The sequence below is a fragment of the Gordionus sp. m RMFG-2023 genome, chromosome 3 (genome assembly GCF_954871325.1).
Source record: "Gordionus sp. m RMFG-2023 chromosome 3, tfGorSpeb1-WG-v2, whole genome shotgun sequence".
NCBI lineage: Eukaryota > Metazoa > Nematomorpha > Gordioida > Chordodea > Parachordodidae > Gordionus > Gordionus sp. m RMFG-2023.
Window position 1 is genome coordinate 39719012 of NC_088777.1, and position 22001 is coordinate 39741012.

At 25.7% G+C, this 22001-nt stretch overlaps 1 protein-coding gene across 1 annotated transcript; it reads left to right on the forward strand.

Moving 5' to 3' along the window:
* The first annotated feature begins 282 nt into the window (after positions 1–282).
* On the forward strand, positions 283–18556 carry LOC135927355 (leucine-rich repeat protein soc-2 homolog). The gene is made up of 16 exons (XM_065463322.1): positions 283–475; positions 521–589; positions 632–661; positions 707–892; positions 934–1029; positions 1073–1193; positions 6527–6635; positions 7697–7790; positions 11167–11271; positions 11404–11518; positions 13984–14108; positions 14177–14264; positions 15203–15272; positions 15360–15427; positions 17258–17427; positions 17527–18556. Exons 1-16 carry the CDS (start codon positions 359–361, stop codon positions 17566–17568), a joined length of 1605 nt encoding a protein of 534 aa, XP_065319394.1. The 5' UTR covers positions 283–358; the 3' UTR covers positions 17569–18556.
* Positions 18557–22001: the final 3445 nt, after the last annotated feature.

The window sequence follows — 22001 nt, forward strand, 5'->3', positions numbered from 1 at the left end:
ATTATATAGGCCTGGAGATTTTTCTCATAGATGTCAAAAAGGTTTGGACATCTATTTGACAAATCTCGAGACTTACATAAGATTATTTTGGCGAAAATCTCAATCAGGCCTTTTTTAAAAATCGACCCACGCACTTTTTAACAACACTAGGTAGAGGTACCTGCAAATGTTTAAGATATTTAAGTTAAAGTCAATATCATTATAAAAAATATATAAAATATAATCCTTTTTACTAATAAACTCATAAATTAATTTTGATATTTTAAAATTCGGTAGAAAGCCCTTACTCTTCTAATCAGTTGGGCACTACGGAATGTAATCTTTATGAATTTTTATTAAACTCAGTTTAAAATATTAAATGTCAACCTGGCCTTTAATTGAGGCATCTCGCCCAAAACAAGTCATGGTTACTCAACCTGGTAATAACAAACCTAAGCCTACATCTAAGAAAAAACCTACTCTACAAACAGATTTAGTTAGTATACTTAATTAAAAATAATTAAAGCTTTTTTTATTCTAGGATATTAATAAAAAATTACATAAATGCAAGGAAGAAAATGCAAAGCGGATCGATTTAAGCAAATCTCAAGTATATATATATTATTGATTTTGTTATATTTTAGAAATTTAGATAACTATTGTTCCAACATCTATCAAAGAAGTATTCTTAAATACAAAGATGTAATATTTTTGTTTTAAAAATTAGCTTATACAATTGCAAGAATTATTTTTGTATGGTAATAAGCTTACATCACTGCCTAGTGAATTTGGACATCTTTCTAATTTGCAGACACTAGCCTTAAGTGAAAATTCTTTATCATCACTTCCTGAATCTTTGTCAAATTTAAAAGAATTAAAATTTTTGGATTTAAGACATAATAAACTAAATGAAGTTAAAAAATTGTAATATTTATTAATTAAACTCTCACTTAGATTCCTGCAGTCATTTATCAGTTAAATACCTTAAACACCTTACATTTACGATTTAATAGGATCAAAACTGTAGATGATGACATTAAAAATTTATCTGTGAGTATAGTTTATAATATTTATAATTGAATATTTTTTTTAGAATTTAACAGTATTAAGCTTGAGAGAAAATAAAATTAAAGAACTTCCCAAAGGTATAGGTAATCTGACAAATTTATCTTCATTGGATTTATCACACAATCATTTGGAACATTTACCTACAGGTTATTTTAAAAATATCTGTTAATCAGAGCTCTGATAGTTTGTTAGGGGAGGGGTTATGCTATAAATTAAAGATATTATTGAGATGAGGTTGGTAATTGTGCAAAATTTTTACAGACCTGGGGATAAATTATTTTTTGTGAACCTACAACTCAAAAACTAGATCTTTGGCCTGACAATGAAACAGGGCTATTTGACTCCCATTTTACTATCATTTTATTCATTATAGTGCATCTAAATTACAACTTATTTAATGGTAGGTATCAAACAAATTTTAGAACTTTTTTATTTTTAATGTTATTTTTTTAAAACATATTAACAACTTTTTTTTAAAATATACCTCTTCAATTTAAACAATGATGCATATTTTCTTTTAAAATATAACAAAACTAAATGCTCAATTTGGAAGCAATAGTAGTTATTATTGTGATGAAATCAATTTTTATTATAAATTTAACAACTTTTTACCTTTTGTACCGCAGTATATATATATTTTATAAAACAAGCAATTAATCGTCATACACAATTAATAATATATATATTTAAAATTCATCATATATTTAATTGCCTTTGAGGCTAATTGTTTCTATTACAATTATATTATATTCTTCAGAATCCCTAATATCTTATTCTTAGAGTTTTAATTTTTATTATTTTTTTGTAAGCTTTATTTATTATAGAAAAGTAAATTAATCGATCCAGAATTTTTGTTACCCAAAGAAATTCTTTTGCAAGCCAAATTTTATATATTTTCTTAATTTATTTCTTATATCTCAGTAAAAATTGGCTAATGATGATATGTCATATCTTTTAAATGTGATATTTTTAGAAATTTGGTAATTAAACTTTAAAGATCTATATTTAAAAAATAATAATAAAATCGATGGAATTTGCTTGAATTTATATTTTATACAAGGCAATGTACCCCCAAAATAAACAAATAACGTTATGGCTAGTGTTGTTAAACGACTCATTTTGAGCCGATTTTTAAAAATGGCTAACTCAATATTTTAGCCACAAAAATATTCCCTAAGACTAGAGATTTTGCTAATAGATGTCTAGACCTTTGTGCCATTTATGAGCAAAATCTTCATGCTTGAATAATATATTTCTCTATAAAATAGTGATTAGCCATTTTTAAAAAATCGAGCTGTTTAACAACACTAGTTATGTCTCATATGTTGTATAAAACAATTACTATTATAATTTGAAAATTAACTTCCTTTAGGAAAAATTGGATTCTGAGATTTTTTTATTTAAGGAAATCGCTTTACATAATTAATAAAATAAACGACATATTTGTTGATAATATTTTTTAAATTTATATCTACAAATAATATTTCTAAAAGTTATTATTTATCATTTAATTATGTTAAATATAATGTGAATTTTAATGTGGGATAATTCTTAAAATTTCAAGAGATTATTATTATGGGAGATTTGTGATAGATAATTCTATCTATGTTGAAAAAAATATGGCTTGGGAAGAGGGAGACCTGGTAATCCTGGGTACCAGAAGTCCCAATTTTTTTAAGTTAACAATTTGGAAAATTATGTATTTTTCCTTCAAAATAAAAATTTTATGAGTCTGCAAACATTTTCTTGTGCCAACTTGTGCTCTAAAAGATAATACTTTGTATTGATCTAAATTTTTATATAACATTTTAACATAATAACTAATTATCTTATTGATTTTGAAATTAACTGTAAATTGGGTTGTGCTACTATATTAATTTAGATTTATTTAAAATATTTTGGTAGGAACTAGATAGCTAACTTATCATGACTTCCTTTAATGGGTTAGAAAATATTGGAAATTCCAAGTTGATAAAATTTAATTATTTTTAAAAAAAGTTGATATTTTTAGAAAACTCTAAATTTTTTTTTATGTATTCTTTATTTTTTTATACAAATTTACATTATTAATTTACTTTATATATATATATATATATATAGAATTTCAATAATATGTTGGGGTCTTTAGATATAATATCAAAAGGTTTTTCTGCAAAATGTCAAAAATAAATTAAATTATATAAAATAAAATAACAAATAAATGGTCATTAAAAAAAATTTTTAAATGTTGGAGGCTTATTTAAAAAAAATGTACTAAAAATATCTGACATTTTTTGTGCTAGCTTTAAAAAAAAATTTGCATTAGATTATCTTCAATTTTGTGAAATAATTTTTTTTTATAGTTTTGGTTGGATTATTCTATTGAAATATGGATTATTAAAATTTAATAAATTGATCGAGCAAATCTTTGTAAAGGCTTTACCAAGTTTTTAGTCTTAAACAATCTTCAAGTTGAGGTTTAAGTCATTTTTTAGGCTAAAAGCCTGGCTACAACATGCTGGAGCTGGACAAAGTTAAGTAATTTAACATCCACTACTTGCAAGATACTGAATTTATGTGTTTTTAAATTAAAAATGATAAGAATAAAGCAAAATTAGGACGTTTATAAATATAATTAATACTCGGTATATTTATCTTATATATATACGGATAAAATTTTAACCCAGAAAGAAGAAAAAAATGAGTTTTTAAAAGTTGAGTAGAACACGCCAATAAAGTAGCCACTATACAGTCACCAATGGCGACATATTTTTTTTAAAAAATAGTTACCAAGTGCAAATCAAAAAAATCGGGCTAAGAAAATTGCGATGAATTTTTTGCTTGAAATTCGATATTATTATTTATTTTAAAAAGTGCATTATAAAATACGATGTAATGAATATAAAAATTTGTTAATATAATATAGTATAGATATGCATATTCTAACAGTCCCTCCTTTTTTAAAAAAGATTTTCAATATTTTTAAATTCACTTATATTTTACATTAAGGAACGGATGGAACCTTTTGATATCTTAGCTCTTTTAGAGATTATTAATAATCAATTTTGATTAAAAAGTGTCAGTAGTTATTAGGGCCGATATTATAAATCGAATCGGGCCGACATTTTCAAAAACCGATCCTATATTTTCATTTTTGGTTATTTGATTATATATAATTAATTTCATAATAATAATAAGCTAATAAAAGGGACCAAAGTTTAATTTATTTGTAACGTTAATCGAATTATTTTAAAAGAAAAATATGATGTTATATTACATCTGAAATGATAAAAATATTTTAAGATATCTAGAAGCTCATTTACAGCCAGTGTTGTTAAGCTGCTCATTTCGCCGATTAAAAAAGGCTTAATTAATATTTTAGCCAAAAAATTACCTAAGAAGAATTTTTCCCGCAGATGGTAGAAAGGTTTGGACATCTATTGGCGAAATTCGAGAAGATTTTAGCCTTATACATTTAATTATGAACATTTCCCATATTTTAAATGTGATTATAAACTTTTGGAGAATAAAAAAACTAAATGCACTTAATCATTCGTGAAAGCTAGTTGTTTTTTTTATAACATTCGTTCAAGGATAGATGGTAAATAAAAAAATATCGTCGGTATCGGTTAAAAATTTTAAATCGGCACATTCCTAAGTAATGATTTTTATTTAGATATTTTTCAAATTGCAATTTGACGATGCTCAGCTACCCAAGTTAGCATATAGAAGGGTTCTTAGCCCTAAGATTTATTCTTCCTCCTTATAGATAAAATTTGATAGAAGAGAATCTTGAAATTTTAATTGAATACGCCTCGATATTATTTTTTTAGAGAATAGTAAATTTTAAAATTATTCCTTTTTTTAAACACAATTCTAATCCACCTGTAAAGGTTTAAACCGAACCGATATTAATATTTTTTACGAATTCGCGAAATCATTAACCATTATTTTTATCCGAACCGAACCAATATTCGTTATGATGTGGGTCCCTGTTAATTTTATCCTCATATAATATATATTATATTATTCTTGACAAAAATGAATTCTTCGAAAGATTTCTCCTGTAATTCATTATAAATTGTTCATTATATAGCATATTTATTTGCCAATCAACGACCAAATTTTATTAAAATGCAATATGTCTTTTTTTTATTTTAACATATATATTAACGGAATCACGCGGTCGCTTCCGATATTCTATATACTATAACCCGTAGCACAGATCCACATGGTTTCTTAAACCCGATCCTTGCTGAATTCGAACTCAGATTATGCGATTGGTGTGACATATGCACTCACCGATTAGGCCACAAATGCCATTCGAGAACAACCATTTTTTGTATATATGGATAAAATAAAGATGAATATCTGGAAACATGCTTAGAAAATCGATCTGAAAACATTTTTTGTTTGGAAATAGCCATTGATGAATTATTTATTGAATACTGTCGATTAATTATTATTTTATTTTTTTAAAATATATACTAATAAATATTAAATATATTTTTTATAAAATCCGATACTCAACCCGACTGTTTAAAAAAAATTAGAATTCAGAACCGGTATCTATGCAAAAGTTCCTGGTTCCTCCATATTGTTTTGACCTTCATTATCTATATATCTAAAATAAATTTTGTTACATAAATATTATCTGAAAAAATATTAATAATATATATATATATAAAATAATTTTCAACTTAATGTATTAATATTTTTATTTTATAATATTATTGTTTATACTTCTTCTTTTTTTTAATTTAGGTGATATAAATTTTATTATACTTAAAGATGGGATTTTTTTAAAAAATAAAAATTTAGTTTTAATTTGCATCGTTTGATCTGACACTTAATGTGTGTATTCATTATTCGTGATATTATAATTTAATAAACATTTATTTGTATGCTTGTATGAATAGTATAATTAATGCTTTTATCTAATGAGATATATGAATAAATTAAATACTATTGAATCGGAATAAATCAGAAATCTAAACCGGAACCGTTTTAAACAGGTTACTGGCCTGAACTCTTTTTAAAAGATTTTTCTCCACTAGAATATAATTTTACGGAATAGGATCTTGAATATATTTTAATTTTATATGGATAATATTATTTTTTAGGGAATAGTGAGATTGTATTATAGAAAATGTTATTTTCTTTACATAATTCTAATAAGTTTTTATTCGAAAAGATTCGAACAGGCTTTTAAATGTTCAAATCGAACCTATGTTGTTATTTGTTATGAACTGAACCTGAACAATGAATCTTATTTTTATCTGAGATTGAACTGAACCTATATTCGCTACTTTTTGGATTGGAATAAACGTTTAAAAACAATTATGGAAATAACTGGTATTTCGATTATTGCTGTTATTCATTAAAAACGCGGTTTAATTTACCTTCCCTTTATCTTAAAAGAAATAGATGTCATTTAATTTATTTGCGGATAAAATTATATTTCTAATTAACCTTTTTTCATTTTCAAATTTACGAACAGAAATAGGGAAATGCGTTCAACTAACCTCCCTGAATTTGCAACATAACGACTTGATTGACATTCCCGATAGCATTGGAAATATGAAGGAACTCATACGTTTGGGACTGAAGTTTAAAAAAAAATAATTGAAAGATAATCTTGTCAGGAATTATTATCGGCTGATATAGTAATTTTCCCCTCATGTAGTGTAATTTTATAGAGTATTCTTCAGCTTTCTTTCAATACTCCCTTATTTAAGTATGGAAGGGGAGAAGGGTCTAGAATATTTTTTTAATTGAAGGGTAAATTTTAGTATGCAATTATCTAAGAATATTTTTAATCACTTTCGAATTGATGGCGTTATTATCAACTTTTGGAGTTTTCTTTCTAATAAAAAAGGGGTTTTTTTATAAATAAAAATATTTATTGGTGGAGGAAGAGTAGAAGATATTATGTTATCTTATGTATTTTTAAAGAGATTGTCAAATTAAAAATTCTTATAATTGTTTCCATGATGTACATTTTATAATTTTTTTATTAAACCATCTTTTTTTAAAAAATAATTGTCTTCTATTTTTCATGTCATTCCTATTAATTATTTGATGATTCTTATCGATTTTTTTAAAAAATAATGTTACGATAATGACTTCTAAGAAAAACAAATTTTTAAGTATTCGATCGAATATATTATTAAAAGAAACGTAACTTTTCTCCAAATTATTTTTTAATAGTATATCGAAAGAAAAAAAAGTAAAACTAATTTTAAAATGATCTAGTACTTGCTTGTATATACCAGTCACGAAATTATGTTTATTCTCGAATAGAGTAAGTGCTTATTCAGGGTTTTAAACCCGGAGGCTTGAAATTTTGAGAACACGGACCGAATAGGGACCATTTATGGACAACCCATCGAATCAGGGTGTATTTCGGATCCCTTTCAAAAAATTGGTTCTAATTAAGTTCCTATTATAAAAAATGAACCCTGAAACGTCTGTCCTGTCACTTACTTAGAGATGAGACCGCCATCGAATGATTGTAATAAAAAAAATTTAAAATTAATCGTGCACACGAAATATGGTAAGAAAAAATAAGATTATGCTGTAATTTTTCACCAATTTTCTTTTTTTAAAAAATAAATGGGTATCTTTTTCAATTAATTTTTGCGATTTTTTATATATAAAAAAAAATTAGGTACAACTGTTTAAAAGAGATCCCATGTACCTTAAAAAAATGCACAAAAATGGACGAGTTTAACATAGAAGGAAATAATGTGGTGAATTTACCGGTAAGTTCGAATGTAGAGGAAAAAAATTTTCACAATATTTTTGAGCAAAAATCTTTGATTTTTAGAAGATTTTATCACGAAAGATTTTTTATACATGATAATTGTAAAATACTAAAAGAATTTACAAAAAAATTTAGCTATTCATTTTGATCAAAAATCTTTCTTAAAAAATAAATCGAGATTTTTTTTTCAAACTCTGATTCAATGTTTATATCAGAGAAGCACCTATACTACTTTATTTTCCTTTCTAATCTTGTTAAACTGCTCGATTTGAGCCGATTTTTAAAAACGGCTTACTCAATATTTTACCCAGAAAAATATTACGCGAGCCTGAAGATGTTGCTTCTAGGTGGCACAAAGGTTTGGAGATCTATTGGCGAAATCTCAAGGTTTATGTAGTATCTTTCTGGTAAAAATATTGAGTTGACCGTTTTAAAAAGTTGGCTTCCTTTCCTTGTTTATATTTAAAATAATTAACTTGAATTTTTTATTTCTTATCGGTTTAGAAAATTGTGTATTAATTTTTTTATCAATTAAAAAATGTTTTAAAATATGAAAGTCAATTACCATCTTTTGAGCATCAGCTAAAATGAAAAGTATTGACCGACCGTGAGCATTGGTCACCGTGTCAAAAATAAATATTATAATATTAATTTATAATTCATGTTTATTTATATCGGAAACATCAGGATGATCGATTTTTAGTCCAGCCCCGATTTCTTTAAAATTTTGATCATTTTTGCGGTCTGACTGAGTTTTTAGTATAATCTTGTCTTATTTTGTGAATGGTTCAAAATGTATAAAATACGAGAAGCGAAACCTGTGATTTTTCAATCGATGAATTTGTTTAATTAAATTTATTATTGGTACTTTATTAAATGTATAAAAAAATTTTTTCCAATCATTCCTTCAACTATTGTCACGAACATTTTTGATAACACAATTTGCCATACATGTTTCAAATCAATTAAACGGACTTAGAATGGACACCTCACGATTCATTTAATTTGCAAGGAATCCATCTTGCCAATATTTATTCTTCACCACAGGCTCACCCAATTGATTTTTATACTTTTTTTTTGCTGATAAAAGTTATAATACCAAGGGATCACTACCTGTCCAAATTGGCTAGTTTTCGTTAAGTGTTTACTTTATACAGGTTTTTATCTATTTTTAAGGTTTTTATCTATTTTTAGTATTTAAAAAATATTATCTAGTTAATTGGCCCTTCCACTTTTCCAAATTGCCCATTAAGTTATTACTCTAGAAAGCTTAGTTATTTTTTATTAAAAGCCTTACCCGTTCAAATTAATCAGTTCTATTAAATGCTCACTTCAAGATTTTTAGCTATTTCTATGAGTAAAAATTATAATGCCATTATTTAGCCTTACTCTTTGTCTAAATTGACCAGTTCTACAAAGGCTTAATTATTATAGGTTTTTAAGTTTTAGGAATAAAATTCTAATGCCCTTCTTTATTCTTACAACCTTCAAAATTGGTCAATTTATTGTTATACTTTAAATTTAAATACTCAGCAATAACTGAAAATAATTATGTTTATTTATTTTATTACAAAAATAGGATATGAAATGAATAGGAAATATTTTCCACTTCTGATATATTTACATTTCGCGTTTGTTAATTTATTTTTTAATTGTGATATTTCATCAAATCCAAAAGAAAGAATAGAATGGAAATATTAATATTTAGGGTCGCAGGCTCGCGATGCAATACTCCAAGAAGTATTGTCTATAAGGGAAAGTCTAGACTATAAATAAAAATATGTGCTTATCATAGTTAAAAATATTTATGTAATAAAATCCGAAAACAGACATTTATCATTTTTTAAACCAAAGAAAATTTCCTATTTAGTGATAGGGGTAATCGGTCAGAAGTGTCCTCGACATGAAGACTCTACAAACCCCGGATAGAAATACGTCGGACAAAAAACCCAAATTTTATTGGGTTTTTAAAATGTTTAGAAAAATGGGAAAGTTTTTAGAAAATTATTAATTCCTTCCACTCACTAAAAATAACAGTTGAGTATTGATAATGCTCAAACACTGTGCATTGGTTTCACACAAAATTTTATAAAAATCCATGCACATATGTGGAGTACTGGGGAAATGTTTAGACGTTGTCTAAATGTATTGATTCCCGGTTCATGGCAAGTCTGGATGTAGTTAAGGTTAATCCAATAAAAGTAGATCATGAGAAATAATTAATTTTATTAGAATCAAATCTACTTCATTCGGTTAAATCTGCGAAGCAGCTAATTAGTATCTATTAGTTTTTACCGTATTATACTGTTAAGACTAGAGGTCTGCAATGGACGGGTTTTAGCCAAAAGCCTCCTCCCACACGTTGCTTTAAAATTTTTACCCTCCCGCCCACTTATAATTTTTTTTAAAAAAATTACCCGCTTGCCCACCTATTTATTTATAAAATTTTGTTTAACCTGCCCATCCTCCTAATGTTTAAATGATTAATGGCTGGGTTGGCTTTTTATTTACCTATTTTTATCTATTTTCAATTAAACATACATAATATGTAATATGAAATAAAACTATTTTTAATAAATTAAAGTCTGTTCTGCTTATTTTACCTGAAAAATATTAAAAATTCACCCTCCCACTCCCCCCCCCCATTACTTTAAAAATATTTTTTAATCCGCCCGTCACCCGCCTAATGTTGGAAATATTTTAGAAAACCCGACCACTCCCGACAGAAGTATGGGCGTGTGGCCTAAAAACTCGCCCATTGCAGACCTCATGTGGAAGAAATTAATAAATTTTTTAAATTTCCAAGCATTTAAATTTAAAAAATTTTAAATTAGGTCAATTTTGCCCATGTTCTTTTGTCTTATGGTATATTTTGTATATTATTTTTTCCCCTCAGGATACTCTTGCCCTGGTCTTTTTTTTATCCTATTACCTATGCAGACATTTAATAAATCATGATATTGACTTTATTTAATTATGAAAATGATTTTAAATTTGTTTATTTATTTGAATGCCTACAAATTTTTGGATGAATTTAGAATATTATTAAAGCAAGAACCGTGTTTATTTCTTTTTAGATTATGAATTTGATTTTTTCTGGTTCCTCCCAGTTTTAAAGTTCTTTAAAATCCGATCTCTATTTACAAATAGTGGACAACGGTTGGTTTCACACCGTACTACGGACCCGGCAAATTAGTTCTAAGTTGGGTGTAAATCCTAATTGTAAAAACAAATCTAGACCAATTGACAGATCGGTCTGTTATGTTAAAAAATATTGGCTTATTTCGGTTTATATTTATAAATATGAATTAACTCCACTGTAACATAATTTTTTAATCACATGATGAATATTTATTATATCCCATTATTTTAAGGAAGGATTATTGTGCTCTCTCCCGCTTTTAGATAATATCACGCTAGCCCGAAACAACTTTTCATATTTCCCACCTGGAGGACCTAATCAATTCTCGACCTGCACAGTTTCTCTTTCATGATTTTTTAGAAAAAAAAAATTTAAAACGATTATTGGATAACTTTGATAATTGTATTTAAGACTGAATCATCAGCATTATTCTCTGAGTTAAATTTATTATATTTTTTGTTTCTTAAAGTCTTTAAACATGGAACACAACACAATCAATAAAATACCCTTCGGCGTTTTTTCGACCGCGAAACAACTCACCAAATTCAATATGAAAGATAATCAATTGAATTTCTTTCCATTAGGTATTACTTACAATATTCTTATTTTTTTGAATAATCATTTATTATGTGCTCAAAAACCAATTTAAAATTGAAAAAGGTTTAGTCTGGATTGGAACCTTACCCTTGAAAAAAGTCAATGGCGTAGTAGAAATTATGTACCAAATGGGGGGGGGGGGTTGAGGGTTACGAATAATTATTTTGGTCTCTATTTGTCCCGAAACAGGTCCTATGAAAAATTCGGGGTTGGTATTTTTGAATTTCATGGTTATCTTTATCTTGCTTTTTAAATATATAACCCTCTCCGTTATTTGAAGCACCAATTCTAAAATTTAAGCCAATATTTAGTTTTTATTAGTCCTTGAGTGCTTAAACCAATATAACTAGTTTAAAGGAAAAAATTATAAATAACATAATTTTTACCAACTTAACGATTATAAAGCGACTTAAAGCATTTTTTTGAAAATTTTATCCCTATTTAATGCTTAATTAAATATAATCTTCTTTTAGTAGTTGTTTAAGGAATTATTAGAGTAATAAGAAAAAAAGTCAAAATGGAAAAAAACTAACTATCTAGTTTGCGCTTTAGTTCCTGACTAGTACTTATTAATTTCTCAATCAATTTTGTGAAGTGTTATGGTTTTTTATAAATCAACTAAAAATTTTATTTATGAAAAATCTATTTACGAAAATTTTAATAATAAAAAAAAGGATAACAAAGACTATAAGAAGCATGAAGTGTAATAATAGTATAAAACGGTAAAATTTATTTAATTTCGAAAAGTAGTATTGGAATATACAATCCACAATTTTATAAAATTGGAATATAACAAGTACCATAAAAATCGCCAGTTATAACCAAAATGAAAACTATGACGCCACTCTTTTTTAAAGCGTGAAATAAGTCCATCTTTTAGAAAATACTTATCCAGACCATTAAGTAGTACTTAATTTGTATATTTCATTGTTTTAATATATTTGGCAGATGGTTTAAAAAGGGGATAGGGGTTATTGGTTAAATAAGAAAAAAGTGGCATCCTGGTAGAACGGAAAATATAGAAGGTCTAAATATCAGGTTTGCGTTAATAATTAGCGCCTTTACTTATTAATTCTTCATTATATTGCACCATCTCCAAAAACATAACTACATTATAAGCCAAATAAAAACGAAGCCAGCTAAACTTCTGGAAGCATAAACTCTGAAATTTATATCTCCGTAGTACATTTCAATGCTTCAATTCATTTGGTTGATAGTTTAAAGAAAAACGCATTATTGGCAAAATAAGAAGATAATGCTAATATTGGCATTATGCCAGAACCAAAATTATAGAAATGTAATGCCTGATTAGTACTTATTAATTAGTTTTTCCAGTTAATAAACAGAAACCATTTATAAGCTGATAAATATTAAATTTTAAATTGTGATCAATTAGGTCTAAATACATTAAGAAGCTTATTTTTTCCCAATTAAAATATTTTTGAATCTTATAATTTCGGTTTATATAATAGATATAGAAGTATAATAGTTAACATTTTGAATCAAATTATATTTCCAAGAAAAAATTGATATTCATCTGAATAACACGAAGTCCTAAGCATGATTTGCTATAATTTTGCAAGCACTAATTCTTAAGGTTAGGCCAATATGTAATGCTTATCTTATACATTTAATTTAATGCTTCAATCTGATTGGTAAACCATATAAATAAAAAGGTTATTATCATCAAGATTTAAGAACGAAAAATATAGAAGCACTTAGATAAATGAAATATATAAAAAATTAGAATCATAATTTTATGGCTGTAGTCTTGATACTTTTATAATTTATTACCGATAGAATAAAAGTAGTCAAATAGACTTGTGATATCTTTGAAAAATTATCGATTACAATAAATTATTTTTACTCTCAAACGCTAAGTTTAAACGATTGTTTAGCAAATACTAAGTCTACTTTTATACTTGGAAATAGAAAAGGTCAAATGACTCTCATATGGCTTATAATAATTTTTTTCTTTAAATTTTAATATTTTATATAAATATTTAATGCGTGTTAAAGTATTTTGTATTCATATATTTTAATGAGTTTTTCACTCATCCTTTTAAATAAAGGAAGAAATAATATTATTTTATAAAAGTAGAAAATTAATGGGGAAGTTTTATCAATTTAAGAAGTGCGAGCAAATTTTTATCTAGATCTATGAAAACACAAAATTTTTACTAGTCATATTTTCCATGTGAGGGGAGAGGAGTATTCCCAAATCTTTCTCTCTTGTCTACACCACTGGAAATAGTACACCATGTAAGCATTAGTTCTTGTAAATCATTTTAAGAGTTTTTTTGAAATGTTTTATAAAAATATAGGTCAAATTAGTTATTATTCCTCGTAATTATTCTATTGGTTATTTATCTTGCCGAGATTAGATACGAATGTCACTATTCTAATTATAAATTTATATAGGAATTACTTATTATTACTTCGAATATACTAGATATGGGAACATGGACTCAAATTGTCGAATTAAATTTAGGAACCAATCAATTGGCAGAAATACCTGACGCCGTTCAAAATCTTATCAATCTCGAAGTCTTAATACTCAGCAACAATTTACTAAAGGTACTTTTTTTTTAAAATATAAATTTTAATTTATCTAATCTTGATTTATGTTTCAAATAAAATATTAGAAACTACCTATATCTATTGGAAATCTGACAAAATTGCGAGTCTTGGATGTAGAGGAAAACAAGTTAGAATCATTACCGACTGAAATAGGTTTGCATTTTTGTTGTCATACATTATTGACTTTACATTTCTCAAAAGTCATAATTTGATAAGAAAAATATATTAAATTTTATTTCATATTAATAGACAGGGAGGACTTTCTTCATAAGTTTAATTTTTTTGAAATATACTTTCAAATGGATTTATTAAGAATAATATTATGATATTTAAAGTTAATCACAAACTTTGGTCAGTGCTTAGAACCCAAGTACCCATTACAATCACCTGATTTATCAAAATTTCTATTGAAAAATGAAACTTTAACATTGTTAAAATTAAATTTATAATATCTGTAATAATAATAAAAATGTAGCTAGTTTATGAGCTTGTTTTGACAGTTTCACACATAGTAAGGGACTTATCCCTGTTTTTATAGAAGATTATTTTATTGTACACTACTACTACTATTAAATCTTTATTAATTTTTCTTTATTTATGTTTCGTCCAAGATCTTTTTTAAAAATTAAAAGTTTTAAAACCTTCAGAAATTTTAATGAAAATCGTATGTAGTTTTTAAATTTTTTATAGAAATATTTTGGATTTTATTTTGTTAAAAATGGCTTATTTATTTATTTTCATTAAAATTTTTGAAATTTATAAATTTAAAAGAAATCCAATTTTGGACACAACCTTAATAATTATATCGTTTGGAATCAGATATTCAATTCGAAGATTATTATTATTCTTTAAATGTATTCAAAAACAAAAAAAGTGGATTATTAAATTTTGGGAGAAAATTAAGAATATAGATTTGGAAAAATTGTTTAATAAGATGAAGTTCCATAAAGATTTTAAAATATTTACGAATAATAAAGGAAGGAATTATTTTATGATTATAAAAAAGAAAAAATTTACTAAAATTTTAGTGGAGTGAATTAATTTTTTAAAGATAACTCATGTTTTAAAATGTTAAACACATAAAACTTCAGGGTTTCTAAAAGAGTTGACAAAACTTATCATACAATCCAACCAAATCACCTCACTCCCAAGATCAATAGGGTAAAATAATAGTTCATGATAAACACTTTTTAACGTTTACCACCTTTTTTTTTAATTAACTAAAAAATCGTATTATTGTATACATAGGAATCTCAGTAACTTAACCTATTTAGGAGCTGGCGAAAATTTATTAACATCGATTCCGGAGGAAATAGGTTAGAATTATTGGATATATTCGACTTTATAGTACTTCCATATTGAAAGTTAATTTTTTTTAATGTTGCGTTTTCTTTCAAATAATGCAATTTAATCTAGCAGTGTCAGACTATAAAAAACATATTATTTTACTTTGCGTTAAGTTGGGAATTTTATATTATGATTTTACTCTGAATATTAAATATATAAAATTAATATAATCAATATATTTTATTTAATGTTAACCCATTACGGAAGGGGTATTTAGGCTCAAAATAATAATTTCGGAATCAGTTAACTCACTTATTACCATCTTTAGATCATATTTATGAAGAATAAATAAAAAGCGTAAAGGGCCCCTTAAAAATGACCGTTATATTAAACTGCAACATCTGGACAATATTATGTCAAAATTGGCAAATTTTAAATTATCAATATTTATATTAAGGAAACATTACCTCTATTATATCAATCAGACATAATTCAATTTTTATAAAAGAATTAAAACATACATATGGCCTACCAGTATCAATTATAAGAGAACGTGGTTTCTAGACATAGCTTTGTATCCTAAAAGATAATCACAAATTTTAAAATTTCTAATATACAATTGTTCCAATTATAAATTTTTTTGCTTGGTTATTCTAATTAATTTTAACTATTATTTGAAGTAAAAAAAAATACTCTTAATTTCGTGATAGTTTTATTAAAAATCCCTTGAATAATTTTATGATGAATCGAGAGGGGAAGATTATTATATTTTGAAATCTCTATCCATATAATTTCTAAAGAAACCAGGACAGCAGGTGGTTCAATATTATATGTCTGGGAGATCAATCTAATTTAGATTATTAAAAGATAATCAACTTTTGTACATAGTGAAATTGAGAATATTAAGATAATTTAGCATTTTGTAAAAATTTCCTTAGGGAAAGATCCATATAGTGCAGCAACATCAAAATAAAATACTACGAGACCTATGTTAATTATGAAAATTTATTAAAAAAGGAGAATCTTAATTTTCTCAATTTAACATCATAATGTCCTGATGTTGCATTATTGTAATGGCAATATTCAAAATAATACAAATTGATGAAAATAAGATTATTATTTTTAAATTTGAAAATTTAGTAAAGATTAAAAAAATATTTTATTGGCAAATTTTTTACAACCAAAAATTTATCATTATTTATTTTCTTTAATTTTCTAAAAATAACTTTTATATAAATTGTCATTTCTCAAGAACCAGTAAATATTTAGTAATTTTTTAAGAACACCTTGCATCCATTCATTACATTATGACCAAATTTGGAAAAATAATATAATATAAATTGTTGGTGATATATCAAAAAACACCTGAATTACATGGCATAAATGCAATGCTTGTCCTCATTGAGTGTTGCTTCCTGCTGATTTTAGCCTATTCTAAAAGGCTTAGCCGAATTTTTAGGTGAAAAAATAGGCTAAACCTAATTGAACCCATCCGAAAACTGGCTAAAACTAATTAGGCATGGACTAAAGAGCTCGGCTAATTGGCTGTCAACGTTACATAATAAATAAAATATAAATCATCTTAATAAATAAATAATAATTAAGGCTAGAATTATCTAACGTAACGCTGACGGACGGTTAGCCGAGCTCCTTAGCCGATGCTTAATTTTTACTATTAGTTTTTGTTTTTCAGCTAAGCCTAATTAAATTTAGTCGATTTTTAGGCTAAATCTAATTAGGCTTAGGCGAAATTTTTAACCGATTACGCAACACTAATGGTTTCACTTCGGTTTTTATAGAATGATCATTTTTATTTTTCTATTATAATGTGTGTTCTTTTGATAAAAAATTTTTTTTAGAACATATGACCAGTTTAGAAACATTATACCTTAACGATAATCCAAGTTTACATATGTTACCTTTTGAATTAGCCATGTGTGCCAATTTACAAATCATGAGTGTTGAAAATTGCCCCTTATCTCAATTCCCGCCAGATATCATATCGGGTGGTCCCTCAGCCGTTATTCATGTATAAATTATTTCATTTTATAATTGCCTTTTAGAATAAATAAGTTTAATAAATATTGATTACTCATATATATACACATATTTTTAAATATCGAATTAGTATTTGAGAACGCAAGGCCCTTACTTTAACGCGCCATCATAATGAAATGATCGAACATGCATTACACTATTAGAATAATATTTCATAATTTGATATTCATTTATATAATTAATATAAATTGCTATTTATTCCTTCCCAATAATATTTGCATTATTTTATTTATAATATAATATCCTGAGATATGTAAATATAATATATTTTATAAACATGCTTTTATCAGTAGCGTCACAAGTGGAAGAGGGAGGGGGGGGGCAGATGCTCGATTCCTCTGAAATTTTTTTTTTACTACTAAAAAAAGTTAATTTTAGATATTGTTAAGCTAAAAAAAGGTAATTTTGAAAATAATTTTTTGAGCCCCCTGAGATTGTAAAGACTAGTGACGTCCCTGCTTTTATTTATGTTCAATTTTTTTTTAGTTTTTATTTGTACAATCGATTGTAATCAAGAGTAACACAAATTTTAAAAGATTTACCTAACCCAAGACATTTAATAATTTTTAATCGTTTAAATTTATGAGGATTTAATAGATTCAAAAGTCTTCTAATAATTTAGGGTTTTATTTATGATGTGATATAATCAGGACCTGGAACAAGGACTAATTTGCATTCCATTCCGGAAAAAGTGCTTCGATCTTGTTTCACGAGTTTATGTAAAACTTTATTTCCAGGGCCTCGATTTTTTTTGTTTTTTTAAATATACAAATAAAATAACCAATCTCAATAACGTGTGCTAATTTATATTTATAATGATTATAAAATGTTATGATTTATCCAATTTGCCCCAAAATAATCTTTTCTCAAAAAAAAACAAGTCTCAAAACCACTTTTTTTGTTATGCGTTAGCTTTTTGATATATTATTGTACCTTATCGCAAGTTGTAAGAATTCTTATTCTATAAATAAATTTCCCTTCACTCAGCTTTTTCCATTTTATTCTATTTTATAAAACAAAATTGTTATCAGTAATGTGTAATATATTATATTTATATTTTATACAACATTTTATATTTTGAAAATCAACGATAAATTAATATTAAAATTATTGAACTATCATTTTTTTTATAAATTATATTATTATAATATGAAATATTTAATAAGGATATCAGAATTTTAAAAAATAAATTTTGAATTGTCCAGGTTTTTAAAAAAAATTAATATATTATTTATCTATATAGTATTTAGAGTTAAAACGCCGCGAGTCGCGACCCCGACTCAAAGCTCGGGTCGTTTTATTCGACTCCGACTCAATGTTTGGGTCGTTTTTTTCGACTACGACCCAAGTTCAAGCCGAAAAAAACGACTTCGACCCAAAATATGGGTCGTTTTTTTCGACTTCGACCCAAGTCCAAGCCGAAAAAAACGACCTCGACCCAAAATATGGGTCGTTTTTTATGACTCCGACTCAAAATTTGGGTTGTATTTTTCGACTCAAACTTGAAATTTGGGTCGTATTTTTCGACTCAAACTTGAAGTTTGGGTCGTATTTTTTGACTCAAACTTGAAATTAGGGTCGTATTTTTCGACTCCAACTTGAAGTTTGGGTCGTATTTTTCAACTCCAACTCAGAGTTTGGGTCGTTTTTTTGACTCAGACTCAAACATCGGGTCGTTTTATTCAATCCGACCCAAAATATGGATCGTTTTTTTTAAAGACGCCTTAAAGTTAGGGTTGCTTTTTTTCACCTAACCAAATATCTAGATCATTTTTTAAGTCAAATAACATTTAGTAGATATTAATATTATAGGCGGGAAAGTTTCTTAAAGCTTCTTTAAATTATAACGCTATGGATTAACTATTCCATCATAGTTATTTTTTAAAATTTTTAAGTAAAGATGTACCATAGAAAAGAGCCATTTGTTATGATGGTTATTTTTGAACTTTTTTAAATGAAATAGATAAAAATATATATTGTAGACATGTTAAATCAAAATTTCAGTGAAGATGTACCATAGATAAGTGACAATTGTCATAATCGCCATTTTTGAACTTTTTTGAGTTTTTTTAAAGCAAATTGCTAAAAATATATATTCTGAACATGTTAAATTAAAAATTCAGTGAGGATGTATCATAGATAGGTGACAATTGTCATAATTGTTATTTTTGAACTTTTTTAATTTTTTTAAAGGAAATAGCTAAAAATATATATTCTAAACATGTTAAATTTAAAATTCAGTGAGGATATATCATATATAGGTGACAATTGTCATAATCGCTATTTTTGAACTTTTTCAAATTTTTTTAAGGGAAATAGCTAAAAATATATATTCTAAACATGTTAAATTAAAAATTCAGTGAGGATGTATCATAGATAGGTGACAATTGTCATATTCGTTATTTTTGAACCTTTTTTAATTTTTTTAAAGGAAATAGCTAAAAATATATATTCTAAACATGTTAAATTTAAAATTCAGTGAGGATATATCATATATAGGTGACAATTGTCATAATCGCTATTTTTGAACTTTTTCAAATTTTTTTAAGGGAAATAGCTAAAAATATATATTCTAAACATGTTAAATTAAAAATTCAGTGAGGATGTATCATAGATAGGTGACAATTGTCATATTCGTTATTTTTGAACCTTTTTTAATTTTTTTAAAGGAAATAGCTAAAAATATATATTCTAAACATGTTAAATTAAAAATTCAGTGAGGATGTATCATAGATAGGTGACAATTGTCATAATCTTTATTTTTGAACTTTTTTCAATTTTTTTAAAGGAAATAGCTAAAAATATATATTCTAAACATGTTAAATTAAAATATCATTGAGGATGTATCATAAATAAGGGACAAAAAATGGTTATTATATATACGAGTAGTTAGGTACATAATAATTTTTAAGTGATAAAATGAGATACTAATATATTTCTTGTAATTTTAATTTATAATAAAATTATTAAATATGTTATTGTCATAGACTGGGTTAGAAAATCAACTATCACATAAACTCCTATGTTTTATTCATATTATATTTTTAAGTTTGAGGATATTAAAATATTTCCTCTTTGAAGTTACTAGTTAGGATAAAATTTACTTGGCACATCTTACAATGATATTTATACCTTGTTTTTTTTTTCGAGAATAAATTTTATGCGATATCTCATGAAGGAAATTACATAGCATTGTACAGAGAATTAACTTTGTATATATTATCTGCACCCATATCTTTTATATCAATCTCTATCGATGACATTTTAAATTATATTGGAAACTAGATTGTGTAGATTTCTAAATATTAATTTAAAATAAGATGCTAGAATTAATTATAGATATATCTTAATAATTTGTATATGCATTTATTATTTAAAATCTCTCGTTTTAACCCTATTTAGCAAGAAAAATATTGACTAATCCTGAAAATTGGACAACTTTTATTAATAAAATATATGTTACTCTTTAAAATTGAATTATAATTTTAAAAACAAAAAATGAATAAAAATTAAAATTTAATTTGGCTACCCTCAAAAATAATAAAAAAAATTTGGAAAGTTAAAAAAAATGATTATTAATCATATCCCTATCCCTAACAATGAATAAAAGAAAAAATCTCAACAAATTTGCCGTCTAGCTGGCACCACGTCAAGTAAAATAAAATATCTTTTTTAATTTTAGAATTTAAATAGTCACTTCACTTCCATATGGAATTTTTAAACTAATAAAACAATAAATTTTTTTTATAAGTATTTGCGATTCCGGATGCATTTTTTTAATATAAAATATGAATTTTTTAAAATATAATTTAGTAATTTAGGCGAGCCATATTTTTCAAAAATGTAGTGTTAAGTCGAGTTTTTTTAAGTCGTACTGTAATTCTGAGCGTTTTCCGTACTTTTGCAAGATGGCTAAAGATTTTTTGTCGCAGCAAAGTACATCCGTTGAGAGCGAGCGTGTCTTCTCAAAAGGGGTGGACACCGTAACAAAGAAAAGAAATCGCATGGCCTCCGAAACACTTAAACAGTGTTTATGTTTAAATTCATGGGATATCAATATCATGAATAATAAATTTTATACATAATTTTTATATCTATATATATTGTTAAATTAAATTTTTTGTACATTAATAAATATATATAATTTAAATAAAAATATTTAAACTATAAATGTATCAAATATTTAAGATGTTTTGAGCTTAGTGTTCTTGTTTCAGGCTGTTGTTTTTTATGAATACTGGAGAATATTAGTGTTTTAATATTATTTGACTTTAAATTGATAACTAAAATAGTTTTTGATATTAAGATTTAGAATTTTGAACACTTGAGAAAAATTACACATTAAAATTAATACTGGGATTAACTTTGAACCATGTTATAAAGCGCTTACTTTTTTTCAGGCGTTAATTATTCACTATTTTATTAAGTAGAATATTATGAGAGCAATTTTTCTCATAGATTATATAAAGGTATAGATATCTATTATCAATTACAGAATTAGTCAATATTTTTCTTGCTAAATAGGCTTAAAACGAGAGATTTTAA